Source organism: Sturnira hondurensis, unplaced genomic scaffold (genome assembly GCF_014824575.4).
Source record: "Sturnira hondurensis isolate 20B ecotype Veracruz unplaced genomic scaffold, ASM1482457v3 Scaffold0021593, whole genome shotgun sequence".
Classification (NCBI taxonomy): Eukaryota; Metazoa; Chordata; class Mammalia; order Chiroptera; family Phyllostomidae; genus Sturnira; species Sturnira hondurensis.
This window is the reverse complement of record NW_028094224.1, coordinates 562,163-589,766: the sequence shown is the minus strand read 5'-3', so window position 1 is coordinate 589,766 and position 27,604 is coordinate 562,163. Positions and strand designations below refer to the sequence as shown.

The following is a 27,604-nucleotide window of genomic DNA, read 5'->3' as shown; positions in this document are numbered from 1 at the left end:
AGTATAAGGAACTCTCTTGGCTTTTGCTTATCTGACAAGGTCTTTATTTTTCCTTGATATGTGGAGAACAGTTCTTCCAGATCAAATATTCTTAGTTGGCTACTTCTTCTTGCAGCACTTTGAATGTATCATCTCACTCCCTTTGGCCTGTAATGTTTCTGCTGAGAAACCCACTGCTAATCTTATGAAACCCACCTCCCTCATCATCATCATGAGTCACTTTTCTCTTGTTGCTTTCAAGATTCTCTTTTGTTTTTGACTTTTGACAGTTTAATTATAATGAGTCTTGTTGTGGGCTGGGTTCATCCTAATGGAAGTCCTTTGAATACCCATTTCCTTCCTCAGTTTTGGCTAGCCACATTTTATCAAATAAGCTCTCTGCCCCTTCCTCCCCACATTCTCCCTCTGAGACTCCTATAATGTGTATTTTATTCTGTTGTTGCTGTCTCAAGCCCCTTACATTTTTTTCTTTTTGTTTCTCTAACTTGGTAATTTCAAATGTCTTCACAGTCACTAGTTCTCTGTTGTTCTCTTAGAGCTCATTGAGCTATTTAAAAATGATTATTTTGAATTACACCTGTTTCTTTATATTAGGTTTCTGGATATGATTTTTTTCTTTCATTGGGTCATATTTCCATGTTTCTTCATATGCCTTATTTTTTGCTGAAATTTGGGCATTTGAAAAAATTGCTTCTTCCAGTCTTCATAGAGTGGCTTTGACCTTCACCAGTCAGCCTGGCTGGAGGTTCCGAATGCCTCTCAGAGGTGTGTCTTCTCTGAACTTGTTCACGCATAATAATTTCCCAGAGAGGTTTTCAGGCGGATACCCACGCCCCCAATCCACAACAACATCAAAACCCTCATGATCTCTTGCTCCCTCTGGTGTTTATCGCTGTTGCTGCAGGCTTCTTGGTGCAGCCGAGCTCTTTATTCTCATTGGCGCCCCCGGCATAGAAGTGTGAGGGCTCCCCGTCAGCGCTGCTGGTCAGGGGAGACAGAACCCAGTTCCCTGGCAATGTCCCGCCCCCCATCCCCCTCCCGGCTTCCATGGCTTATCCATTTCAATGCAGCTGTTCTTGGCTATCTCCTTACCTGGGATACTGCGACTTCACTGGTTTCTGGAGTTCTCATAAAGGATGTGGGGGCCCTATACTGATGCTGAATTTGGGTTTCTGTTAGGGAACGAGGTCTGTGGCTTCCCATTCAGCCGCCTGCCTTGCTGAGGTCACTCCGCGCTAGCACAGGGGAGAGGCTGAGGGAGAGAGTTTGGGGAGGGGGGTGGGTAACTTGCTTCTTATCTGTCAATGAAGCTGTTTGTTCATTAAATAACAGACTATTCCTCTGAAAGCTGAACGTGCTACCGCCACGCTCCCCACTCCCTTCACTGCCGAATGACTACCCACGGTAGACACTTCCTCGTTTAGTTTATGCATTTTCTCCTCTGCTTCCAAATGGGATGTAGTTCCAGGACGGAGGTACATTTTTGCACTTTACTCACTCTCTAAGCACTGCACCCAGAACAGCGCCTTAACGAGGTGTATGCTCCAGCAATATTTGTTGTATGATGAAAGAATGAATGATCTTACCCTTGGTCCACCCGTTCAGTGTGATTGGGCGACCTTCAGAACGTTAAGTCGAAAGTGCAATTCCCAGCTTCTTCCACCAGAGGGAGAGCAAGAGCCCAAACAGGTGCAGCTGGTGGTTTCTGGTAAATCGTGTTTCTTCCCCAAGCATGTGAACCAAAGCCCTGGGAAGTGCAAGAAAGCTCAAAAGTGACTTCCCCGTTCGGGGGATATGGCGTTACTGCTGAACATTTGCCGGTTTTCCTTTGAGTTGCCTACGGACTGAGCGTAACCAAAAACATGCCCTCTCTGAGGCTCGAACTCAGGACCTTCAGATTATGAGACTGACGCGCTGCCTACTGCGCTAAGAGGGCACCTTATAGCCGTCCTTTACATATTAAGTAAAATAGTAAAATTACGTTCCAAGCGCCATTGTGTCATCAGTTTCCAGATGTAACAGCGCAATAGAAGCTATTTGAAAAATCACTCCGCAGAAGACGGTGCTGCGCCCAAAGGACTCCACGGAGGCACGGCGGAGTCCACGCCTTTCCCGTTTCTCCCAACGAGAAGACCCTTTGGGCTGTGGGACCAGGGACAAGTGTGCTATTTTCTGCTGCTCTTGTGTTCCAAAGATGTGGTTTTTCCTGCCCATATAGATCTCAGTCGATCTTTCGCCGCCCATGGTCTCCTTTGTTGAAAAAAAATGCAGAAGGTGCCCAGCTAATATTAGTTCACTGACCGGCTCAGTAAATGAATAAATGAGCAAAAAAATCGTCTTCAAAATTGTCTCCGGTCTGCATTTCTCTGTCTTACTCTATATCTTGTATAATAACCTTTAATCTCATATATAACAATATGTTGAGTTTCTTACAGCCACCACATTTATTTTTAATACATTCTAACGATCTCTGATTTCTAATCGATGTGTTTAGATTATGGACACTTAATGTTATTTTTGATACGTTTGCATATAGAATTACTAATTAAAAATTTATTAACGATTTGTTTCCTTTGCTTTTTATTCTTCTTTGCTCCGCTTCCTATCTTCTTGGACTTATTTCAACATTGTTAGGAGGTGGTCTACTGATTATACCATATACATACTTAACATTTCACAGTATACTTAGAATCAATAAATTATTGTTCAAGTTGAATATAAAAGCCTCCCCACCCTTTAGTTCCTTTACTATAACTCCCTTACGTTATGTATATAATAGATACAATGAAAACTAATGTTATGATTTTCACTTTCAATTATCAAACATACTTTAAAGAAGTCCAAAAAAGGAAGAATAGTCTATCATATTTACCCAGATATTTCCTGTCTCTGCTCTTGTTTCTCCATTCACAAATTCTAAGTTACCTTCAGGTTGATTTTCCTTGTCTCACCAGCATACTAACTCTTTTCTCGTCCTTCTCCTACTGCTAGCAATGGATGTTCTCAGTTTACCTTCAAATGAGAAAGTATTTCTTTCACCTTGGTGTCTGAAGGATATTTATTGCTATTCTTAGCATTCTGGTGCAGGTCTTTTCTTCGAGAATTTAATGAATTCCACGTCATTTCTGAAGGCCCTAATGGTTTCTGATGAGAAATCCACAGTGATTCAGACAGCAATTTTTCATTTTTGTCTTGCTGCTTTCAAGGATTTTTTCCCTTTTGTTTGCAACAGTTTAATTGTTATATGTCTGAGTGTGGGTTTATTTGTGTTTATCCTACCTGAGATTTGCTGATCTTCTTGAATCTAGTTTAGCTCTTTTGCCAAATTTGGGAAGTTTTTAGCCATTGATAATTAAATGGTCTCCCCACCTTCGAGGTCCTCTTTCTTTTCTCCAATGCTGTGAATATAAGATCTTTGTTATTTTTCTATTTGTCCCTGGGGCCCTGCCCCTCTTGGGCAGGACACTTTTCTCTCTATCATTTATATTGGGAGTTACCAGGATTCTCTCTCCATATTCACCTACTTCTTCTGTAGGCGAAGTCATGTCTTTCAGCTATTGAGACAATCCAGTGAGGTGTTATTGTTTATAATTTTGGTAATACATTTAGTTCCAGAGTTTTGATTTGGACTGATGTCTTCCCATTATTTGCTAAGCCTTTCTAACATTCCCTTCATTTCAAAGCATTCTTGCCCCTAATTCTAGGAACATTTGATAATTATTGCTTGAAAGTATTTATCCAACAGGTGGGTCATCTCAGTGTCTATTAAATTCTTTTTTTTTTTAGTGAATTAAGATTCTCTTTATCCTTCATATGCTGAATAATTTTGGATTATAACCTGGCCATTTTTCTATTATAAGACTTTGTGTCTAGTTCAAACATGGTGAAGAATTTTCCAGTTTTGTTTTTGCTGGCACTTAATAGCCTTGTGTTCAAGTTCCAAGTTGCAGCCAACATTCTGTGTGGTGGTTTCAAAGGCCATTCCATGTCCAAAGCCTGTTTGAATGGATAGTATCTGGAGTGTGTGTAACCCAGTGGCCAGTGTAGACTTGGGCAAGAGACAGCGCTTGCTCCATTTCTCAGTCTGTCGTTTAGGATCCGAGGCCCTTATTCACAGCTGGCAGGGCATCCAGGCGCTTATCAATAACGTCACGTGTTGCTTCCCCACTGTTTGTCTCTGGCCAACTGGAAGAAGGCGGTGGGTGATTTGTCCTGGATTCTGGAAGGAAAAGGGTAGCACCTGTCTCCATTCAGTCTCAAACCAAGGATGTCCGGTGTGTTGGGCAAGGACGATGACCACTGCACCACAAAACCCAGTCTGCATCTTATATCTGAATGTGTTCTCAGTTCTTGCTAAGGTGTGTCATACAGAGGTTACGTATCCACACTGCATGGGAGAACAGCAACCTACAAATACTACAGGCAAGAGCCATATGGAGTAAGAGGTGGGGCGGTATCAGGATGAGGGATAGCACAGGGACATTTTGTGTACCAAGGAGGAGTGAACACAGGCAGAAAGGAGCAGGCACGGATGTAGCGATTCCTGTGTTGACAAATATCCCTGTTCGGTTGGAGTGGGGTATGTGTGAGTGTGCACATGTGTGTGTGTAACAACATGGAGGGGGATAGTGATTGACAAGCCTGGACAACACATGCAGATACACTGGGCAGAGCATTGTAGGGACTGAAGAATCTTTGGTAACACTCCAGGCAGATGACTTGTGTAACCAAAGTAATATTTTAGGAAAACTTTTAAATTCTAAGGTGTCAAAGTTAGAAAAGGGGAAACTAGGATTGGGGAGAAAGGAAAAGGAGTTATCAAGGTATTAATGGGTTCAGGTTTATCCTGTTAGCTCCTGAGATGCGCTGTAGTATCAGCCTTCCCGCATCTCCAGCGCCCAGTGCACTGCATTGGAATACACCCTTCTATCCCCTAGAGTGGATGAAGAAGTACAGGCATGAGAAGAAAGGTTCTGGAGAACGCGTGCAGGAAGGAGCCACAGCGCTGGTGAAGACGCTGGGTATAGAGCACTGAGAGGGAAGGAACAATCAAAGGCACTTAGAAGCCTTGAACCGAGGTGCAGACACAGAAGAGATTTTTGAATAAACGTCTCATGAACGGAAGAACAAATTCACTCATTTATAAACATTTCTTATTTAAAAAAGAAGAATGGCTAGTGAGGAGAAAAACAGACGATGAGACCGTACAATAGGTTAAAGGGAAAGCTCGCATTTTTAATTTACAAAAAAAAACCGTTTTCCATATCTGACTTTGCCCCTTAAGCCTATGTCACCTGAGAAAACAGGGTCAGCTCCTTCAGTTCCACTTATTTCTGCCGAGAGCTGAGACCCAGTTTATCACGCGCTGGGTTTCCTTCATCTGGGCGGATTGTAACCAAAACACGTGCCCTCTCTGAGGCTCGAACTCAGGACCTTCAGATTATGAGACTGACGCGCTGCCTACTGCGCTAAGAGGGCAGCTGCAAGACGCAAGCACATTTCAAGTGAAACAGTAAATCCCGCTTTCCAAGCGCACTTTTGTGTCACTATCAGTTTCCGGCTTTTAAAGAACACATTGGATCCTACTGGAAATCACTCCATTTGAGCCGGTGTAGTTCCCTTTCCTTTTCCTCTGGCAGCGTTAGGACGTCTCTTTAACCTTTAACAGTTTGTGATACGCCTGAATATGGCTTTCTCTGGGTGTGCCCTGCTTAAGATTTGCTGAGCTTCTTGAATCTGCGCTATGCGTTTTTCACTTCCCACGACTGTGTGGAAGTTGCATGGAGAAAAATAGCAGCTTTGTATACTTGACCCTTGCGGGATCAGAGCCCCTCCGGAGAAACAGGAAGGGTCCTCTGTCGGCCTTGCGTGCAGGCCAAAACGCGAAAAGCGGCCCAAGGGATTCTGCGTTGAGAACGTCCGGCATTTTCTTCACTGGGACAGGAGATTTGAGGGCGCCGCCTAGGGACCCGAGGCCGCGGCAGCAAAAGTGGAGAATGTGGGCATCGATCCCACTACCTCTCGCATGCTAAGCGAGCGCTCTACCATTTGAGCTAATTCCCCGGCTGTTGCAGCCGGCTTTCCTCCTACTTTTTTCTTTTATAGCAGATGTGCAGGTCTGCACTGTTCCCTTTCTGGTGCCTCGGGACACAAGGACACGGAACTGGAACTAAGAACGCATGCTCCCCAGGACGGAGGGGTCAGAGCGCGGTCACCTCCTTTGCTGGGGAAGGAGGACCGGTGAGGAGGAGAAAGTCTTCGAGGACAAACTGGCGCCGTCAGCACTTCACTTTTCACGTCTTCTGGGACTGAAGACATCCTGTCCCCGCTGGACAGACCCGCCCAGAACAGCTAAGGGGGCACAGCTATCGCAAGATGATACATGTCCCTTAAAAAAACCCAAAAAACTGAGACTATCACTTGTTCCTTGCAGGTGGGTCTGCCTGGAAGGAGGCTGTGGGGCAGCTTCTGGTAGGTTCTGGAGGTACAAAAACAAAACAAAAACTGTAACCTACCAGCTGTTTCCACTTGGTCTTGAAATAGGACCTCTCACGTGTGAGGCCAGTGGAAAAGCCTCTACACTACAGGACCCTTGAGTCCTTTTTTGCTTATATCTAACATATGCATTGAGTCCTACTAGGTATAACAGGTAGAACTCACCATCCACACCACATGAAAGTCAGTAAAAACCACAAAAGTGTTCTAGACAAAAATCATGGCGATTAAGATTCAAGATCACGTTAGAGTAAAGGAATAAGTTGGTACTGACGGAGCAGGTTAGGAGGGACGAGGGTGAGAGGTTCAGTCATGGGTGGAGGAATCCCTCCAGGAGGAAACATACCTGTTTCACTGGATCGTGGGGCCTGAGAATGCATCTACACCCACCATCAAACACACATGGAGGGAGGAAGTGGTGATAGGAAAGCCTTGACCCTTGGAGGTATGACCAGAAAAACATTCTAGACACTTAAAACTCATGAAAAAACTCTAGGCAGACAACTTAATAGGATCAATTTTACATTTTACAAACCAAAAAAAAAAGCTTTAGCTTTGAATGTCAACAACCTTGGGAATGGGAACTGAAATTGGAGAGAAAGGAAAATGAGTTATGAAGGGACTAAAGTACTGAGGTTTACTCACATTTATCCTGCCAGCCCCTGAGGCAAACAGCATGAGTCTTTCTCCAGTTTCTGCCTCTGCTCCACTGTCTGGCACAGAATATCTGCCTGTATACATTACTGGGTGAATCAAGGGACAGGTGACAGAGAGCAGAGACAGGCTCTAGAGAGGCTGTGAAGAGAGAATCCACAGTGCTTGTCGAAGCATTGTGTGTGCTGATTTGAGAGAGAAGTCTTAAATATCAACAGGCATACACACCCACAGACCAGAACAGAAACCAAAATACACTTCAGCATATTATTTTTTCAGAATTTAAAAATATTTTTCCACTTCTTTCTGGTGTCTATGGCTTCTGGTTGGAAATCCCCAAACATGCAAACTGTAGTTTCCCTTTCTTTTTTCCTCTAGCAGCTTTCAGGATTTCTTCTTTTCTTCTCTTTTCTTCTTTCTTCTCTTCTTTTCTCTTCTCTCTCTCTCTCTCTCTCTCTCATTTTCAGACCTTTGATTGTGATGCACCTGGATGTGGCTTTCTTTGGGTGTGCCCTGCTTGAGGTTTGCAAAGCTTCTTGAATCTGGTTGTACGTTTTTCATTTTCCAGCACAGTGTCGAATTCAGGGCCAAGTTGCATGGAGAAAAATAGCAATTTAGTATACCGCAGCTTTGCGGGATCAGAGCTCCTCCGGGGAAACAGAAAGCAAATTTTAAACTGGTAGATCTATATATACCGGCTTAGGGTCTTGTGTTGGCCATGACCATAGGTCAAAGCCCGAAAAACAGCCCCAAGGGGCGGCAAAACTGGAGAATGAGGGCATCGATCCCACTACCTCTCGCATGCTAAGCGAGCGCTCTACCACTTGAGCTAATTCCCCGGCTGCCGTGGGCCGTTTTCTCTCGCATTTTTCTTTTATAGCAGATGTGCGGGTCCCCATTACTACGGCAGCTCAGGGTACAAGGGCGGGGGACCGGGACTAAGAGCACACGCCCCCCCTCCGCCCCCGCCCCCAACCCACCCACCCGGACGCCCGGCTCAGAGCGCGGTGGTCTCCCCAGACTCAGCTGGGGAAGGTGGAGAACAAAGTCCCCATGAGAAAGCTCTAGCGCTGCCAAGCCTTCCTGTCACTTGTGATGGACACAAGATCAGATCGTCCCGGCCACCGGGTGAGGGCCTCATTGGTGCGTTTCCTCGCTCGTGGCGTTTTAAAGCCGGTGGGATCCGCGCGCGCGCGCCCGCTCGGCCGAGCTTCTCTCTGGCGCGCGTCCCGACAACGTGGGTCCGCCTGCGCACTCGGACCGCTGAGCCCTGGAGAGCATCCCGCAGGGCCCGCGGAGGTCCCAAGTCTGCCGCACGTTTGCATGGAGGAGCAGTGGAGTGCTTTGCACAGCGATGGTATTCCCATCTCTGAACACAGCTGTGAGACTCACAGTGGCTGTTTATGGTCTCAGCGGCTGTGGCTGGGCCTGTGTCCCCAAGTCTCCAGCCTATGACGTCACACAGCAGGACAGGGGTGGGAGAACATGCAACTGGCTTAAAGTGGCTTAGTTATCACACCGAGCAAGTGCAGGGTGTGGGGAGGCTAATGTCCGGATAATGCGGTGGCTCCATGACGTCACCAAGATCCAGATTTTATTTTGAGTCTTTGCATTTGGTCATTCTCAACATACAGACTTCATACTCCAGCTGGTTCCTCTGCAGGACCCCAAACTCTGAGTCTGGAGATAAAGTCTAGAAGAAAAACAAATAGGCCTTTTCTTGTATCCGGTGTTGAGGATAACTTCTGCTACATGCTTCCCTCACATTGGCTAGACGTGTATCACATACTCTCATTGCATCCAATTACTGCCAGGAGTGGGACCCAACTGATGAGACCCATTGCCTCTCTGCTCCTGGAGCCAAGGATGAGGCTCAGCCCCACCAAAGCCAAGGCAGTGCACAGGAGGTGTGTGACCCACATCCCCTTCCTGCTGGAAAGGGGAAGGGGGAGCCATGGTGTTGGTGGCTGCCGGTGTCATGGGCTCCGTGTTAGCTGCTACACCGGGCTCCATCCCCATATTGGAAATAAAAGGAAATAAGTATTTTTAACCACTTTTGAAAGCCAAGAGATCTCTCCGTTGCTTACATTAACCCACATTAGGCAGTGGCCAGATTTCCAGATCTAACCATCATAGAACTCATTTGACCTATTGCTTATATTCAGTACATGACATTAATTGCAGGTGATTATATATTGACCTGTAAATCAGAATTGCTGAAGTGTGGCTACGAATGACGCCATACATCACAGATCTTTATGACCACACAAATTCTGACTCTGGAGTCAGGGGCCGACGTGTGCATCACAGTGCAGAGACCTGAAGCTCCACCCAAAACAGCTGCCTCCGTGCACCTGTCCAGGACAGGGCAGGAGTCCCGTTCCTTACTCTGGAAAGCAGTGATTTATGCTACCTCAGTTTGCCTATGACACATACAACTGTCATTTGTTCCCAGGCTTACTTTTGCAGCTTTTTGAATAACCATTGATTTTTAATTTATTTCATCATCATAATCTGTTTATCTCCAGCAGGACCATTGTTAACATTTTCTGCCTTAACACCTGCCCTCCATTCCTGCCATTGATCACAGAGCAGAAACCTGATATGGAAAGAAGGAGCAGGTTGCCAGAGACCCAGGGGAAAGTCTCGACTCTACCCCTTACTAGACGCGTGAATTTGGACGAATCAATTTTGAGTCACTCTGTTACCTTTTCTGCTAAACAGGGATGATACTCCCTTTGCAGGTCTGTGGTGAGACTAGAGGACATAATGCAGGCAGAGCCCTGGCGTACATTTACGTGTCAGTAAAGTGTGGCCACTGTCCGCACAATGTCCAACTCCTTCCCAATCCCCTAAAGCTTTGCCTCAGTAACTCTAAGAGTATTTATTAGGTATCCATTTACCAAGCAAAGTGTGAAACCCAAAAAACTCAAAGGGAAATAAGGGCCACAGGATTCAGGATGGGCAGGACTCGCAGTTACCACAGGTGTGGGCAGAACTGGGGGAGAGCACCACCTGGGGGGGAGGAGTGCGCACCAGCAGCCTGGGGGGGGGGGCTGCAGCAACTCACTGTGGGGCTCTGATATGCTGACGGTACTGTGTTTTCCTCCTTTCTTATCCTTCCAACTCTATACATACTTTTTTCACATGTATGACATGAATCACAATTAAAAATATTAAAACATTTTGAAAGGTAGGTTGGTGTCAACTTGTAAAGAACTTTATTTATCAAGAAATCTATCCTAAAGAAAAGAACAGGGCAAGTGGATTTTGAAGGGGAATGTTCTCAGCTCTGGGTGCTAAGCAGCTGGAGTGGGCAGCACGGCCGAGAGACTGCAGTGGAGAGGAAGCGCACTCAGAAGCCCCCTAGTCTGGCAGCGGTGAGAAGGGCCTGGCTGGCCTGTGGGTGTGAGGAGGGCTCCCACGGGGGAGCAGAGGTCTGCCTGACATGGAAGGGACAGGCTTTGATGGCTCTCGAGGGTGATGAGCAGGGGAATTTAGAATAGTGCTTGCATCCATGGAGCAGGGATTCCATTCGCCTTCACTGAACAGTAAAAGAACAGTACCCCAAGGAAAGAGCTCTGGGTGCCCCCCCAGTATCTTGTGTAGCCCCCAGTCTATCAGAGTGTCCTGTGAGTCCACGGATGGCCCCCGTGCTTGTCCAATAGGTTCACTCTTTGTTACAGTTTAAGGTAGTTTGGATGAGGGGTTGGTACCTGATATGACAGGGAAAAGATTCCACTCATAGAATTATCAGAGGGCAGAGAATTTGTATCAAAACAGCCTCCACAGACAGAGAAAGAGCTTTGTTACTGCTAGAAAATGACTTCCAGGTTACAAAACACACATGAGAGGGTGGGGTGGGCCTTGGTCATCTTCAAGGTGAGGAGACTTCCATTCCAAGTCCCCAAGACTCAAAGCAGACTCACCACTCCCCACCCCCAACGACGTCTTCTCTCTTGTGAAAACCCAAGTTCCTGGAACCCTAATCCTCACGTGAACGATGGTGAGCAGCAGGCCAACCCTCCCCAGTCCTACAGGGTAATTAAACAAGAGAGGGTGTGTAGTTGTGAAGGCTCGAGTTACAGGCTGGACGTGTGTTTCTGCTGTTAGCCCCCTCACTGCCGAGGCTCTGCTAGCTGTCGCCCCCTGGTGTCCTCTCTGTGACTGTCACTGGGCTCCCATTGGCCGCGGCTGTTTGCCTGGGTTTCACTTGGATGGGCTGTGGTAGCACACACTGAAGCCAACAGTGGTGGGAGCTGAAGAAGCAGAGAATTCCTGAGGGAAAAACGATGACATTGAAGATGATAATGACTCAACCCTCGATGTTTGTTAAGAAATTCATGGTTTCTAAACAGGCTGAGCACAAGAGTGTGGAGTCCCCCCTTTTCTCTGCCCCACCCACCCTTTTCCCTACGACGGTCCGTTCTACAAATTCTCGGACATGCTTCTTCCTGAATGTGCAGGAGAAATGCACTCTACTTTTATAGGAAGGCAAAATTCTAACGTAGAGTAGGAGGAGCTGAGACATGCCGATGAGGTGTCTTTGTACCAAATCCATCCCCAGAAACAAACAGTACTGGATGGAGACAGTTGGAACCCATGGGCATGACTGTTCTGGATCCAGGAACTCACACAGCCCCAGAACACTCACCACAGAAGAAGAACAGTGTGATGCTGAATGAAAGGATGAAGGACGGGTACAGAAAGGTGATTTTCGCTTCCTTGAATATGTCAGTTACTTTCAAACTATGCAGAGAGTGCAGCAGTAACGCAAGGAACACACAGACACCTGTCACTCAGGAAAAAAAAGTGGGCGGGCAAAGACCAGTCTGGTTAGTTCAGAGTACGGCCTTGGGCTCATTCCCAAGAACTTAAGTTGTCATTTCAGTTCTTCTGCTCCGTTTCTTTCTCTTGTCATTGCTTTATTTTTTACCTTAGCAGTCCTTGAACAGTTTCTAAGGAGCAACTGTGTCCAATGGAATGTCACCCTAGCCCAGAACCAGGACAATTGAGGGAACCCTCTTCCTCCCACCGCTCACCTATGATGAAGAAGGTGATGGTGAAGATGAAGTACTGTTTCCGGGTATCAGGAAGGGAATGAGGGAAGGCCAGGAGTACGATGTTCAGGAAGAAGGAGAGAACAAGGGCGCTGATCATGAAAATTCGACCAAATATGAAGCAGTCTGAATTGGGGAGGGAGAGGGGAGAAAGGCCAGCAGCTCCCTCTAGGGCCCCCTCCTTCCTGGGTCTGAATCCACAGAGTACTAAGGAAGCAGTGTGGAGGGGACCAAAAGGCCTAGGACAGCGATTCTCGTGGGGCTGGTATTTAGTGGGACTGGTAACCGCAGAGCCGCCCGATCCCCTGGCTCATCCTGAAATGAGCCAGTGTGACCGAGGGGAGTATAACTGCTTGGTCCATGTGAGCTGGGGCAGAAAAGGAGGCCAGCAATTCCCAGAAGGGGCAGGGTTGGAGCAGGGCCTTCCCTTTCCAGGCCAGGACTTACTTGGTTTGGATGGAGGAACCCAACACGTGACCTCGCCACTGCAGATTGCGAAGAGAGCGCTGAAGAGGGCTCGGCTGGGGCCCTGGATCTCTATCTTCACCCAGGTGGGCAGGCTGAAGGCCCACCACAAAAGGGCAGAGCCCGTGAATGCGCAGGTGAGAATGACAATGCGGTACGGTCTAGTTACCCCACATTTCACACAAAAGGGTGCTGACTAGGAAAAAGGGAAATGTGTTACTTTCCCTTGGTTCCTTCAGGCTTTCTCCCCATTCTTAGACACCCGCCATATAAGCCCAACCCTCTCGTCTTTTCTCACACTCAGCTAGCAGGCTCTCCCTCCTCGTTCCCTAACCAAATACCCTTCCGTCCACAGGCTGACCCGGGTCCCCTACCCGCTAGGGCTGAGATTTTTCTCTTTGGTCTTTGCATCTCGTCTGAAACACTCCTCACACACAATCATCCATGGCCTATATTGTTACTACACTTTTCCCCCTTGTCCTGTCCCACCACCGAGGGATCCCTTGTAGGGATTAGACATCCCTACAAGACAAGAGCCCTGACTCCTCCCCCATTTAGCACAGTCTTTACACATGGGAGAAGCTCAGGGAATAACAGGAAGGGGGGAAATCATAGCACATTCCAAGTACATTCCTCGGTGATATCAAGATAAGTAAAAATTTTGGACACGCTTGCAGCCTCTGCACACCTCCTCCTCGTCCCTCCCCTCAGACCCCTCCTCCTACTGTTCATGACCCCAGCTAACCTTGTGTCTTATTTCTTTTTTGATCCTTTCTGTTTCAGCGTCCATCTTTTGACCCCCTGTTTTCTGTGTCGCCTTCTCACATGGAGGCCCATCCTGGCCTCCTCTTCAACAGTAGAATGTTGTGGTCCTTTCCTGTTCCATTGGCAGGAATGTTTAGTGACATCATAAGTATGTGAACTCTGCCTCCCAACAAAAATGCGAGATCCCACCCTGTTGCCCCTGTTTTTAAAAATGTGTCCTGTCCCAGCCCCTTCACCTAGCAATGCCTTTGTTTTGCTTGGCACATGTGTGCTTCAAAAGTTATGGCTTGCGTCCTTAGCTGTAACAAATAAACTAATAAAAATAATGAGAAAGCCCTGGCTGGTGTGATCCGGTGGACTGAGTGCTGGCCTGCTACCCTAAGGGTTGATGGTTTGATTCCCAGTCTGGGCACATGCCTGGGTTGCAGACCAGGTCCCCAGTAGGGGGCCTGTGAAAGGCAACTGATTGATGTATGTCTCACATATCAACATTTCTCTCCCTCTTTCTCCTTCCCTTCCTCTCTAAAAATGGATTTTAAAAAATCTTTTTAAAAAATGAGAAAAAAAGCAGCAGGTGGCTAAGACTCTTTGTTTAGAAGTTTCTTAAATGTAAACTGTGGAACTGTTTGTCTATTCTAGTCACTAATGTATTCTGAGCACCTACAACATTGTCTGGCATACCACAGCATTACATTATGGAATTTACATTCCATAAATATTTGTGGAATGAATGATCCAGGAACAAAAGGCTCATCCTTGGAACAAAGAGTTGGCCTACCTCTCACTTTTCCTCAACTGACCATTTGTGTTGGGTATATACTATTTCCGGGACTGACGGGGATGCTGGAGTGGGCAACAGTAATGCATTCCCAGCATGATGTGTTCACGTGTTGATGGCTTGTACTATTGAAAGTGGATAGCATGGTAATGCCATTGGCCAGAGAGAGAAGAAATATTTATGGCAGGAAATCAGAAGTAACTCAACAAGGTAAAGACTGCTTTTTAAAAAAAGATTTTATTTATTTTTAGATATAGAGGAAAGGAAGGGATAAAGAGAGGGAGAGACATATCTAATTAATGAGAGAAACATCAACCGGTTGCCACTTGCACACACCTGGACCGGGGACTGAACCCATAACCCAGGCATGTGCCCTGATGGGGAATCAAACCAGCAACCTTTCACTTTGTGGTACCATGTCCAACCAACTAAGCCACACCAATCAGGGCTAAAGATTACTTTTTACAATTGTGTGCACGTGGAAACCCAGCCAGGAGACTTAGGAAGAGTAGAAATTTCAAGGCAATATGTTTAAGGCTCATGATTGGTGGGAGCCCCATATTTTCTCCTGAGCTTTGACCCGGGAAACAAAGTAGATGGGCAAATAGATTCTTGCTGAGGTCAAAAAAGGAATAAAGGGAAACTATAAATGCTTTTACAAGCAAATCGTTCACTATGAACATTGGTCACTTACTCTCAATCCACACATTAAAAACTTAATTAATTACTCCACATTCACTTTAAGGCACATGCCCCCTTAAACTGAGAAAACTGTTCTTTGTAGAAAATGGCTTGGAGCCCTGGCAGGGCTGCTCAATTGGTTGGAGCCTCGTCCAGTATCCAAAAAAAGGCTGATGGTTTGAATCCAGGTGCAGAGCACATAACTTCAATCCCCAGTCGAGTGCGTACAGGAATGTTTCTCTATCATGTGACTCTCATCTGAAAAAAAGAATCACGCACTTCTAACCGATTAAGTCAGAATCATTAGGGGTGGTTCGAGGTGTGTGTTTTCAAAAATTTGCTATTATTTTTTAAAAGCTCCCAGGTTATCCTAATGTGCAGACAGGAATGAGAAACACTGGACTCTGAGGGACCTGCCTGCCCATTGGATTCGGATGTCTCAAACCCAACCTCCAGGGCTAGCGGGAAGGAACAAGAATAAGATGTAAACTAACAACAGAGAGGGTGGGAGGGAAAGGGCTGGCCGGCCCTTGAATGCCTGTGAGTCTGGACAGCGGCCAGCACGCATTAGGGGCGCCCTGCCCAGAACAGCATTTCCCGCCCCCCGGCTGCAGGTAGAAACAGGGCTGAGCCCCGAGAACAGACACGCGACCTCGTCCCTCTTCCCCGGTCCTCGGGGAATTTGGCACCTCCTACCGTTGGGGAGAGGACAGGGGAGGTCCCGTCCATTCTACCCTCTGTCCCCTTTGTCCCTCAGCCTCCAGCAGTACTTTGTCGCGGATCCAGGGTCACACGTCCCAACCCGAACCCCTGACAGCACAGACACGTCAACTTCCGGGGACGGGGGCGGGGAGCGCGGCCCGTCGCGGGGTGGTGGTGGTGCGCGAGTGAGTCGCCCACTTCCGATTCCCCCGGCGCTAGAGCCCCTGACAACAGGGTTCCGGGGCCGCGCAGCCCCAAGGGGCTGGCCCGCCGCTCCTCTCCAAGGGTCCTCCCTGGACGCCGGACGCAGCGGGGGTCTTCCGGTCGCCCTGAAAGTGTCCACCCTTTCCCACGCGCACAGCATCCTCTGTACCTGCAGGAGGAGTGGCCAGTGGGGTCCCTAGCTGGACCCAGCCCACCTTCGGGCGGGAGACGCAGCCCCAGGGCTCCGGGATGGCGGGGGACACTGGAAATAATGCGTGGGCCGAGTAATGAGTAACCGGAAGAGGGGGCGAGCGCTCCAGTGGCGCAATCGATCCGCACGCGGTATTTATGTGGTAGTAAGTGTGCGAATAATGTTGAGGTCTGTTGAGGTCGGGAGTTCGAACCTCACCTGCAGTATCTTTTCCCAACCGGCGAGCGCATCCCTTTCCCCGGTGCTTTCCTGTGTACTCAGAATTCCTCTTTAAATGTGCATTTCATTAGTAGGACTACCTGGGCTTAAGCTTTGCTTTTTGAAAAATTAATTACCGACTTTAAAAAATGTAGTATTTGTATTTTCTTCTTGTGTTCATTCCCATAATTTACATTCTCTGGGGTATTTTTCATTTCATCTAAATTGTCTACTTTGTTAGCATGACATAGTGTCATAGTGTCCATAGTATTCCTCTATGATGTTTTCAGTTTCTGCAAGATCAGTAATGCTTTTCTCTTTCTTTCCTGATTTTTCATCTTCGGTTTTTTTCTTGTTCAGTCTAGCTAAACTTTTGTTCATGTTGCTGGCTTTTCAAAAGACCTATCTCTTCATTTCATTGGTTTTCTTTATTGTTTTTTTGTTTGTTTGTTTTCCATTTCATTGATTCTACTTTAATCTTTATTCCTTTCTTGTACTGGCTTCCTTGTACAGCCTTCCTTGTACAGCCTTGTACAGCCGGTGTAGTTTGCTTATCTTTTTCTAGTTTTAAGATAAGAGTTTAGGTTATTTGTTTGAGGTCTTTCTTCACTAATATAGATGTTTACAGACATAAGTTTCCGTGTAAGTACTGCTTTAATGAAATGCTGTAATTTTGATGTATTATGGGTTTTTTACTCAATTAAAAGTACTTTTAAAAGAAAAAAAACAAGAAATTCTTCTACATTTTCTTCGAATTTCTTTTATATGAGTACCCATGGATTGCTCATTCCTTCCATTTCCTTCATTATTGACTTCTAATTTAATTTTATTATGATCAGAGAACATATTTTGAATTTTAATCTCAAGACTTTTAAATAATATAGAGTCTATTCTAGAGAACAATCCATGTATTCTGGAAAAGAATCTGTATTGCTGTTACATCTTTTCCACCGGCATGGGAGGAATGTTCTCTAGATGTCAGGTCAAGTTGATTGATGTCGTTCAAGTCTTCTTTATATTTGCTGATTTTCTATCTCATTGTTGTATTATTTATTGACAGTGGAGTACTGAAGTCTCTACTTATTACTGTTGAATTGCCTATTTCTTCTTTTAATCTTTAAATGTTTGCTTTGTGTATTTTGGGGCTCTGCGGTTAGCTACATATATTATAATTGTTAGATTTTCCTAATGAACTTTTTGTCCTTATAAAAATGCCCTTCTTAACCTTTAGTTGTGGGTTTGTTTGTTTTTTGTCTCATAATCTATTTTGTTTGATACTCATAGCCATCCATGTTTCTAATGGTTATGCCTTGAAAGGTATATTTTCCCATTATTTTATTAACATATTTGTGCCTTTGAATATAAAGTGTATCTCTGGCAGACACGTGAAAAGATGCTCAAGATTACTAATCATCAGAGAAATGCAAAATAAAACCACAATGAGATATCACCTCACACTTGTCAGAATTACTATCATCGATAAATCAACAAACAACAAATGTCAGCGAGGGTGTAGAGAAAAGGAATTCCTTGTGCATTGTTGATAGAAATGTAAATGGGTGTGGCCACTATGGAAAAAGAGTATGAGGTTCCTCAAACAATTAAAACTGGAGCTGCCTTGTGACCCAGAGGTCCACTTCTGAGTATATATTCAGAGAAGTTCCCAAGACTAATTTAAAAGAATATATGCACCCCTATGTTTATTGCAGTGCTATTAATAATAGCCAAGCTACAGAAGCAACCCAAGTGCCCATCAATAGACAAGTGGGTAAAAAGTACATATCTGGTACATATGTGCAAGAGAATATTACTCGGCCATAAAAAAAGAATGAAATCTTACCATTTGGGACACTACAGATGGACCTGGAGGGTATTATGCTAAGTTAAATAAGTCAGACAAAGACAAATACCATCTGATTTTTCTTATATGTGCAATCTGAAGAGAAAAGCAACATATAAACAGACCCGTAGTACAGAGATCAAATGGATAATTATCAAGAGGGGAGGAGGGTTGGAAAAAGGTGAAGGGATTAAGAACTACAAATTGGTAGTCACAAAGGAGTTCCAGGGATGTAAAGTACACATGGGGAATATAGTCAATAATATTGTAATAACTGTATATTGTGCCTGGTGGATACTTGAAATATCAGGGCAATCACTGTGCTGTACATCTGAAACTAATACAACATAATAATGAATATAAACTGTAATTTTAAAATAAATTTTTAAAAAAGAAAACCCCTCCTCATTTTTTAATTCATTTTCTTGGTGATTGAACAAACATGCAGTTTTTTAAAATGCCATTCACAAATCATGGAGTCTTATCTGGGTTGGTGAACTCTGTGCTTAATCTCGACTAGGTTATTTAATAAAAACCCAATCAGGATATTTGAGAGGTGTATGGAAGGTTGTGAGTGGAAGGTGCTCACTGGCCAGTTTCTCACACACTTTCTGCAGCAGGATGACTCTTACGCGGGTACTCGGCATTCTAGGACCAGAAGGGTGTTTGCACCTGTCTGCAGAGCCGCTCAGAGAACTTACTGAGCGCCGGCTCTGTGCAAGGAACAACGCCCTCTCATCCTCAGAAAAATAGCAGCAGCCACTGCTCACTCAAAAGTTGCTGGGTAACTCTGGAAAGGTCTGGGCTTTGCTCTGAAGGATTTACATGTATGAACTTGCTTAATGATAATTAAATTTAATCATGCTTGTAGTATTGCAATCCCCATTTGCTTATGAGAAGACTTCAAAGGGAGTTGTAGTCACAGATTTCAGGGATTTCTCAGCCAAAAGAGGAAAACTTGGACGCACGTGGAGGCCTTTGTGTCGGAAGCGTGTTTCCTCTGTATTTTTCTGTCTGCTGTACCATGTCCACTGGCCTCCACATCCTCTCTGGCCTGTCCATTGATACCCACGACTTTAATTTATTAGGCCAATGAGCACCTGTCTTCCCCTGAGATTCCACTAGAGGAATTGTTTGAGTATGTCGTGGATTTTATGTCTTCCTTTATGTCAGGACCTATTTAAAGAAGATACTACTTCCTCCATTTGAATATGTCCAGAATCCAGATATAGAAGGGATTTGACCCTATAGTCGATGTTTAACTATTTGCTGGAATGATTAACTGCCACGAGGCAATTAGAAGACTGGAGGGAAAGTACATTCTGCTCAGCTTCACAAAGTATGAGATGCTTGAGCTAGAGTTGGGCAGATCCAAAGTCTTTCTCCCAGGATTGAGTGTTGCAGCTGTGCAAAGAGGGTGACGTTAGGACAGAGGGGGCAGGTTGCAGGTGTAGGCAAGCGACTCTCACACGGTTTCCTGCAGCTGGGTTAAGTGCAGGTAACCAGTCCGGCAGAGTTCTCCTGGGTGGGGAGGAGACTGCACCCTCTTCTTGTTCTCAACGGGGACTCAAGAGGCCGCATCACACAGGAAGTGGCTGCCCCTTTGCAGTGGGAAGGGTCTAACACCTAGGCTTGCAGGTATCTGGAGGGAGACTAGAGGCTCTCATCCAGGAACTGCTTCACCTGGAACCTGATGGAGGACAAGTCAGACAGCTGAGGCTTGTCATGAGGGGAGACAATGATTTGGGCAGGTGGACCAACCTGAATGAGGACTTGGAAGGACTATTGTCCTAGGAAGGACTAGATATAATCTAGTATGTGATAAAAGTAGTATTTCAGATCATTGAGGAAAGGGTTTCAATAAAGGTTTTGGAATCAATTATATTGTTATTTTGAAAAAGATAAAATGAGGTGTATCCCTCACACCATACACAAGAATTAACATGGTGCTATAAATGTACCTTTGGGGGCTCCGCCCTCCCTGTTGCCTCCAGAAAACACACCGTTCAAGACTCACCTTAAACTTTACCTTCTTGTTCCAGGCATTTATGACTCAGCCTGATTAATCAGAGTTAATCCCGATCCCTCTCCCCTCCGAAAATGGAAGGGAAGTTGGGCAACCCTTCCCCTGGGTACCACCCAAGAAGCACACTAGTATTTAGAACTCACGGTCCCGCGGACGCGGGCGACGCGGGGGGCGAGCCCACCGGGGAAGGATCCCTCGGTGCGCCCCCTGGAGCCGCGAGGGGCTTTGCCCCGCGGACCCGGGCGTCGCGTTTCCAGACGAGTTTACTCGCCGTGCGTCAGGAGTCGGGGTGCTCCTGGCCCCGGGGTCACGGAGGGGACGCTGAACCTCTGTTGCCCCCCTGGGCCGGGGCGCCAGAACGCCGGGAAGGAGCGGAGGCCACGCATAGGTGATTCCATCGCTTCCCGGCCGCTCCTTGTCCGTTATGTGGAGGAGAGGAAGCCGTCTCCACGCCCCCACGTGCCCGGACGTTTCCCGGGCGGGTCCCGAGGTCCCTGTCTGAGCAGCCTGCGGGTTCCCGGGAATAAACTCAAGAATGGCACTCCCGAGGGCTTAGGGCCACGGGGACGAGGTGGCCGAGTGGTTAAGGCGATGGACTGCTAATCCATTGTGTTCTGCACGCGTGGGTTCGAGTCCCACCCTCGTCGAGGGCGTGGGTTTTTGGTGTGTAAACCTCCACTTTCCCTTTCAAGCGTTTACTCTGGGGAAGGCTGACCCTTGTTGGGTCACTATGACCTGTGCGTTTCCCTGCTTCCTGCCTCTGCACGTGATTATTCCTGCACCTTCTCGGCTCCAGAGAGACCAGAAGCAACCCAGTGTTTCCCTTTTTTTTAAAGGAAAAAGCGCTCTCCGGGAGGCACGGGTGTGTGGTGACACTCCTGCACCCTGTTTGCTCTCACCGTCCTGTCCTCTTCCTTTTCTCCTTCATCCCGAATGCCCCAAAGAACCCGGAAAACTGCCATTCCCTGAAGCATTTTCTCAGTCTGTTGGAACCTTGCCTCCAGGCGTGTCTTCTGTTTAGCTGAAATAAACTTACAAAGTTTTCTCCAGGTCTGGACATTCTTGCATCCACAAGACCGTGAATAGAAAAAGAGAATTGGAATTTTGGAAGGGAGTTTCCGATTACTGGAATAAAAGAAAAACAAGACTAGCCAAAGGTGAACTCAATCGTCCCCACGCAGGAGACCACAAGGCCTCCTACACGGCAGCACCCACGTACCACCCTTGCGTGTCGGCTGTTCTAAGCACAGGGGTAGAAAGGAAGCCACGTCCGCCCTTGTGGAGAGAAGTGCTTAGGGGCCGGTGTTTTCCTCGTGGGAGGAATGGAAATCCAGAAAGCAGCACGGTGGGGGCGGAGATTTGTAGCGTCCTGTCAGTCGCCACCCTGAATGTCTTCCCTAGTGAAAGGGTCCTGAGTTCAAGACTCACAGAAAATCTCTTCTGGTGACACAGTATTTCAATGGCCTTATTTGATATATATTTAAAAAATAGTGTGCCTATAATCATTAATGGAATACATTGGAAAACCCCCCAACAAATCCGAGTTTGAACAATATTGAACATTTTTGTTGGGGAGAGAAAACTGGGAGTTCAACCAGATGGAGCACTCGGAGTGGTGGGAATGGATAGCGATTTGTTTTTGATCTTTGGGATCATCCACCTAAGGAAGTAAATAAAATTCTTTGAGTCTCCCTCTTGGCAACAGCGGAGCCAAGGAATATTCACTTATTTATTCAGAGATTTTTCTGAAGAAGAGGAAGGAGGAGGAGGAGGAAGAGAATATAAAAGGAGGAGGGAGGATGAGAAAAAGTCCAGGTGTCAGCGGATTCATATTCTCGTGGGGAGGGGGGTACAGTTAAGATAAGCAAGTGACCCAGTAAAATATAGAGCGTGTCCGTTTCTGATTCATACTGTAAAGAAAAGGGACAAAGAATGGGAGGGTGACTTCATTATAAGATGGCAATCTAAGAAAACCTCACTGCCAAGGGGAGTGCCTGGGGTTAGGACCTGGATGCCCCGCCTCACGGAGCCTCGGGCGCCCATTCCAGGAAGGGGACAGGACTTTGGCCTCCCTACTGTCGTCCAGACTGGTTCAGCCCCTGAGGGCTCCTCAAAGAGCCCCAAGTGGGCCCTTTCTCTCACGGATGAGCACCACCTTTCAGGGGAGGTGCAGCCATTGTGGGGTCCCCAGTAGGACCAGGCTACCCACCAGGGATCACTAGCTCGGGGGCACCTGCCAAGAACTCTCAGCCACTCTCACTAGTGGAAAAAGGTTCCGAGCTGACTAATGAGAAAAGCGACAGAACTGTGAAAGGAACACATGGCCATTGGCTGTGAGTTAACAGAGGTAACGGGGACCCACGTGTGTATTTGTGTTCATATGAAGAAATTCCAGAGGGGGCATAATAAAAAAAAGGAATAAAGAAACTCCAGAGGGATGCACAGGAAACTAATGAACGTGTTTATTTGTTATCGTTGGGGAAATTGTGCAGTTGAGAACTGTCGAGAATAAGATTGTTCATTGTATTCTTTATATGAGCTATTATTAAACCCCAGCAATAGACTACGTAACAGAAACCCTAACGCAAAGCCAAATTTTGGCTGTATTCCCATAAAGGGCCACCAGATGGCGATAGCGTTCCTCCTCCTGGAGAGGAGGGAGGGGTCTGTGGCTGGGATTGTCTCCCCGTGCAGAAGGCCTCTTACTCCCTTAGTTTATTTAGACTAGAAATTTCTGCCAGCACTTGATTCTTCTCAGTATTACCCTTTGTTAAACAAAGGAGAAAATACGTTAGTTAATTGGGCCGACCTTTTCATAAAACTTTTTTGGGTGGATAGGGGGGCAGAGATTATGTACACAGAATAACCTACCTCCGAGGGCCCAGCACGCAAGCTTCAACACTGGCCAACATTTCACTTACTGTTTCACTATCCTGCCTACTTTGGGCAGGACGGGGGACAGTGTAAAAAAATCACAAACATGTTATTTCAACCATGGCTACTTTTACGAATGTCCAACATACACAGACCTAAACAAAATACAAGTTTTTCACACCTAAGAAAATTTAAAAATGATTTGTAACATCATGCAATATGTAGTCCTTTAAAAAAAATTCTCAAACGCCTCAAAAACACAACAGTGTTGCCTGAATTAGGATTCCATTAGATCTACCTTAGTTGCTATGTATCTTAAATATACTTTAATTCATAACATTTAACCCAAACCTCCAAGCAGAGTTTACTCTTTGGAAAAGGAGTTGAGAAACTATAATCTACATGATGAGAATCCTCTCTTCATGAATTCATTGCTTGTAGGCCTTTCCTGTGAAAAGTGTTAGGGAAAAAATGTGTACTAAGATCATACTGATATTTTCCATTCAAATTTAAATCAAAAGACTCAGGGTGATGAACACACAATATACAGGTGATGTATTATAGAATTTTTAGCCCTGAAATGTATAATTTTGTTAGCCGGTGTAACCCAAGACACTTTTTTAAAATTTTAAGTCAGAGGTCTGTTGACATGAGAAAGACCCAAACCTGCAGAGAACTTTTTAGCTTATTTGAGGTAGACTGATGACATACACAGGGAAGCAAGACCTTGTATGCTTAAGGCACAGCGGTTTCGCAGTTTCTTTTTACACATTTTAAATTAAGGTGGGGACATGAGATTACCTGATCGTAGGAGAAAGCAAGGCAGGAACTGCATTATAAGCTGGTTAAGGTTCTTTGAACAATAGTGGGGGGATTGCCTGAGGCGTGGAGGTGCTGGGTGGAGGAGGGCAAAGGGGATGTCAGGACAACTGTAGTAGCACAAGCAATAAAATATACTTTTAAAGATTATTTGTTCTCTTGAGGGTGATTACCTTAGGAGGAACCTGAAAAGAGACATTTTAAAGGTGTGTTAACCTATATGCATAGAACCAATGGACAAAGATTAAGGCAAAAATAAGTATTTTACTAAAGGATTACGGGCCTGGGGCCTGACTACCCAGCATAATGTGACCAACTTGGAAATTACGTTCATGTCACCATGTAAGGTAGGCTTTCTGTAGAACCTCTTTTTGCCTGTGGTTTTTCTCTAGAAATTGAAACCATATCCTTTGACTAGCTAAATTTGCCATTTATTGTCTAATTTTTCATTTCAAATGTTGCTTCTGATATATTTCCTTCAGTACCCTTCACTACTAAAGGAACTTTAAAACAGAAAATGGATTTTTACCCCAGATGACTCTGGGATAAATGCTTTGAAGCTTTTTTTGGGGGGGGCCTTCATTAATCCCTAAGTATTGGTGTTTTGACTTGCAGTGTTCAACATACGAAAATACAGCAAAAGGAAAGCAGTATTCCTAATTAACGTCAGGCACTGGTATTTCTCAGGCTGGAAGTTATATCCTTCAGTAACTTCCTCTCCAGCAAAAAAATTCAAGAGGAAAGAAAACTACTGCCGAATGCGACGCAACGCTAAAGAAAAGGAAATGACAAGCAGGATACCAGACAGTGCTTATCAAGCGGCGAGCCGGGTCCCTCCAACACCCCAAAGTGCGGCTTCCCGGAGGGCGGGGCCCCCGCGGGCGCAGAGCGCAGGCGCGCGTGTCCGCCCGGGCGAATTCAAACTGCCCGTGCACCTCGGCCCCGGCTGGGTCCAACCTTATTCCATTTCGGTGACTCGGGCGTAGTGGAATTTGCTTGGAGTCTAACATTTCCTGTTCTTCCCTTAGCCTTGAGAAAGGGTGGCAGAGCCCAATTAAATGTAAGCTCCTAAAAGGTACTGGAAAGCTAAAGGAGTTCTTACACAAAGGCGTTCTAGACATCTGAAAGGATCTTGTAACTGTTCTGTGGTTAGTTGATCTCGAGCTTACCTTAACCGAGCCACTTCTCAAAGGAATGTTGCCCGACTTCGCAGACTAAACGACTTACGAGGCGCAGCACCGGAGGCCAACCCAGCAGCAGCTCTCTCTGAGAACATAGGTGGCTCTGAAAAGAGCCTTTGGACTAATAGGTGCCTGCAGCAGGCACTACTTGGCGCTGGTGTACTTGGTGACGGCCTTGGTGCCCTCGGACACCGCGTGCTTGGCCAGCTCCCCGGGCAGCAGCAGGCGCACGGCCGTCTGGATCTCCCGGGACGTGATGGTCGAGCGCTTGTTGTAATGCGCCAGGCGCGACGCCTCGCCCGCGATGCGCTCGAAAATGTCGTTGACGAAGGAGTTCATGATGCCCATGGCCTTGGACGAGATGCCCGTGTCCGGGTGCACCTGCTTGAGCACCTTGTACACGTACACCGAGTAGCTCTCCTTGCGGCTGCGCTTGCGCTTCTTGCCGTCCTTCTTCTGGGCCTTGGTCACGGCCTTCTTGGAGCCCTTCTTCGGGGCGGGCGCGGATTTGGCCGGCTCGGGCATGGTCGGGAGAACAGCCAAAGAAATTGAAAAACAAGCGCAAGGCTGCGAGAGTCCTCTGGGTTCACAGTCTCTTAAGGAAGTGATGAGCAAAGTCGCGTCTGACTGGCACAACTTCATAAACGTCACGTGAATATTGTCCAGTCAAAACAAGGGCATTTCAGAACGAGGGTCCTATTGGCTTAGGTGAAAAGGCTGTAACTTTTCGCCAATGACAGAGATTCACTTTCGAGCCCTGGAACGACTATAAATAAGGCATCCCTGAGTCTTTTAACTCACTCTACCCTCAGGGTGATCTCTTACTCATTATGTCTGGACGCGGAAAGCAGGGAGGCAAGGCGCGCGCCAAGGCCAAGACGCGCTCGTCGCGGGCCGGGCTGCAGTTCCCCGTGGGCCGCGTGCACCGCCTGCTCCGCAAGGGCAACTACGCCGAGCGCGTGGGCGCCGGCGCGCCCGTGTACCTGGCGGCCGTGCTGGAGTACCTGACGGCCGAGATCCTGGAGCTGGCGGGCAACGCGGCGCGCGACAACAAGAAGACGCGCATCATCCCGCGCCACCTGCAGCTGGCCATCCGCAACGACGAGGAGCTCAACAAGCTGCTGGGCAAGGTGACCATCGCGCAGGGCGGCGTGCTGCCCAACATCCAGGCCGTGTTGCTGCCCAAGAAGACCGAGAGCCATCACAAGGCCAAGGGCAAGTGAGCTGGAAGATTTGGGTCTTTTTTAACTTTAACCAAAGGCTCTTTTCAGAGCCATCCACATTTTCACTAAAAGGGCTTGCCTGTATCGTGTTGTAGCTTCTACTTTAAAGTGACTTCTAATACAGTTCACACGTCAGACAGACGTGACATAGAGACACTATGTAAGTGTCTCTAACTGCACATTTGAAAGTTAAGTACATGTCACCATCACAGTAAAACGGACACATACTGTGTATCAAGTGAGCAAGATGATCAATGCCTGAGGCCCTCAGGGTTAAAAGTGAAGTGCTTAACTATTTCCTGGTACAGGTTAGCATTTGTTTTTATTGGGTGAGAAAATGGAAAATGAGGCATGGATGAAACATCTCCCGCTTGAAAGCAAAACATTGAAAAAGTTGCATGAAGAAGTAGGCATTTATGTGCATCTTGTATAGATTTGTTAAATCTTTGCTTCTCATCCTAATATAAATTCTAAAGTGAAAAATGCTGGCAAAAAATATATAACGATGACAGACACTGAAATGGCCCCTCAATTTTTTTTAACAAATAAGTTTTAAGTCGTGATCAGTACTCTGAGGAAAACTAAATCAGGTCCAGGGGCTAGAGGAGCAGAGGGCTGGGAGTGTTTTCTTTTGCGTCACTGTTAATTTAACTTACTGGAGCTCCCAGTAACAATCTACTGACAGTACTAAACAACAGAAACACTTTCCCCTCGCAGTTCTGGAGTCCAGAAGTCTGAGATCACAAAGCTACCCGGGCTCGTTCATTCAGCAGGGTCGGCCAGCCTGGTGTCTCTGGAGCACACTGGAAGAAGAGTTATCTTGGGCCACACATTAAATACACAAACACTAACGAAAACTGATGAGGGGGAAAAAGGCTTTAAGTAAATTTGTGATTTTGTGTTAGGCCGCTTCATAGTCATCCTGGACCGCATGCATCCCATGTGCTGCCAGTTAGACTCCCATGTTCTAGAGCCTTTAAGGGGAACAACTGAAGGTGACTGACTCACAGTTGCAGGTGGTTGCCTGAAGTCTCAGTGTTCCTTGGCCTGCAACACACCCGCAACTTCCACGTCCTTCACAACCTCCTTGCCTGTGAGCCTGTCCTCGCCTCTTACAGGATGACAGCTGTCTTCGGATTCAGGGCCAGTTCTAAATCCAAGATGTTTCGTTCTCGAGATCCCGACCGTCACGTGTGTGGAATGTCCAGCAGTCTCCAGGCTGAGAATGCAGGGGTGAAAAGTGAGTTCGGAGACCGGTAGAGGTCCGATAAGGAGGAACTTTAGGATCCTGAAAGGTTTTATATGTCCTGCTGAGTTTTCCAAATCATTCTAGGTGTCCATTCTGTAAGTTCTGAAGAGAGAAATGGCATAACCTGACTTAGGTTTCTTTGAAAATTCACTAAGGCAACTGCCTCTATGGTGAATACA

At 46.5% G+C, this 27,604-nt stretch overlaps 3 protein-coding genes and 4 non-coding genes across 9 annotated transcripts; 2 read left to right on the top strand and 5 right to left on the bottom strand.

Moving 5' to 3' along the window:
- Window positions 1-1,863: 1,863 nt before the first annotated feature.
- Window positions 1,864-1,936, bottom strand: TRNAM-CAU (transfer RNA methionine (anticodon CAU)). Its single transcript has one exon. It is a non-coding gene; the product is annotated as a tRNA-Met (tRNA).
- Window positions 1,937-5,405: 3,469 nt separating this feature from the next.
- On the bottom strand, window positions 5,406-5,478 carry TRNAM-CAU (transfer RNA methionine (anticodon CAU)). Its single transcript has one exon. It is a non-coding gene; the product is annotated as a tRNA-Met (tRNA).
- Window positions 5,479-5,990: 512 nt separating this feature from the next.
- Window positions 5,991-6,063, bottom strand: TRNAA-AGC (transfer RNA alanine (anticodon AGC)). The gene has a single exon. It is a non-coding gene; the product is annotated as a tRNA-Ala (tRNA).
- A 1,618-nt stretch (window positions 6,064-7,681) lies between these two features.
- LOC118977897 (histone H2B type 1-K) lies at window positions 7,682-25,539 on the bottom strand. Its single transcript, XM_037033075.1, has 2 exons — window positions 25,099-25,539; window positions 7,682-7,691 (listed from the first exon to the last, which is right to left on the bottom strand). Coding segments are annotated over exons 1-2 (381 nt in total). The 5' UTR covers window positions 25,479-25,539; the 3' UTR covers window positions 7,682-7,690.
- On the bottom strand, window positions 10,364-15,730 carry LOC118977894 (transmembrane protein 225B-like). 3 transcript variants are annotated; one of them, XR_005064636.1, is made up of 6 exons: window positions 15,595-15,730; window positions 13,420-13,551; window positions 12,657-12,870; window positions 12,192-12,225; window positions 11,804-11,941; window positions 10,364-11,427 (listed from the first exon to the last, which is right to left on the bottom strand). XR_005064636.1 is itself a non-coding variant. In XM_037033070.1 (6 exons), the coding sequence occupies exons 2-6, from the start codon at window positions 13,462-13,464 to the stop codon at window positions 11,285-11,287; spliced, it is 684 nt and encodes a 227-aa protein (XP_036888965.1). In that variant the 5' UTR covers window positions 13,465-13,551; window positions 15,595-15,730; the 3' UTR covers window positions 10,364-11,284. The 3 variants fall into 3 exon arrangements, 2 of the variants coding, with proteins under 2 accessions (XP_036888965.1, XP_036888966.1); XM_037033070.1 differs by having other exon boundaries at window positions 12,192-12,335; XM_037033071.1 differs by lacking the exon at window positions 15,595-15,730 and having other exon boundaries at window positions 12,192-12,335; window positions 13,420-13,643.
- On the top strand, window positions 20,645-20,726 carry TRNAS-GCU (transfer RNA serine (anticodon GCU)). The gene has a single exon. It is a non-coding gene; the product is annotated as a tRNA-Ser (tRNA).
- Window positions 25,540-25,759: 220 nt separating the features above from the next.
- Window positions 25,760-26,653, top strand: H2AC11 (H2A clustered histone 11). The gene has a single exon (XM_037033079.1). The coding sequence runs from the start codon at window positions 25,784-25,786 to the stop codon at window positions 26,174-26,176; it is 393 nt and encodes a 130-aa protein (XP_036888974.1). The 5' UTR covers window positions 25,760-25,783; the 3' UTR covers window positions 26,177-26,653.
- The last annotated feature ends 951 nt before the right edge of the window (window positions 26,654-27,604 follow it).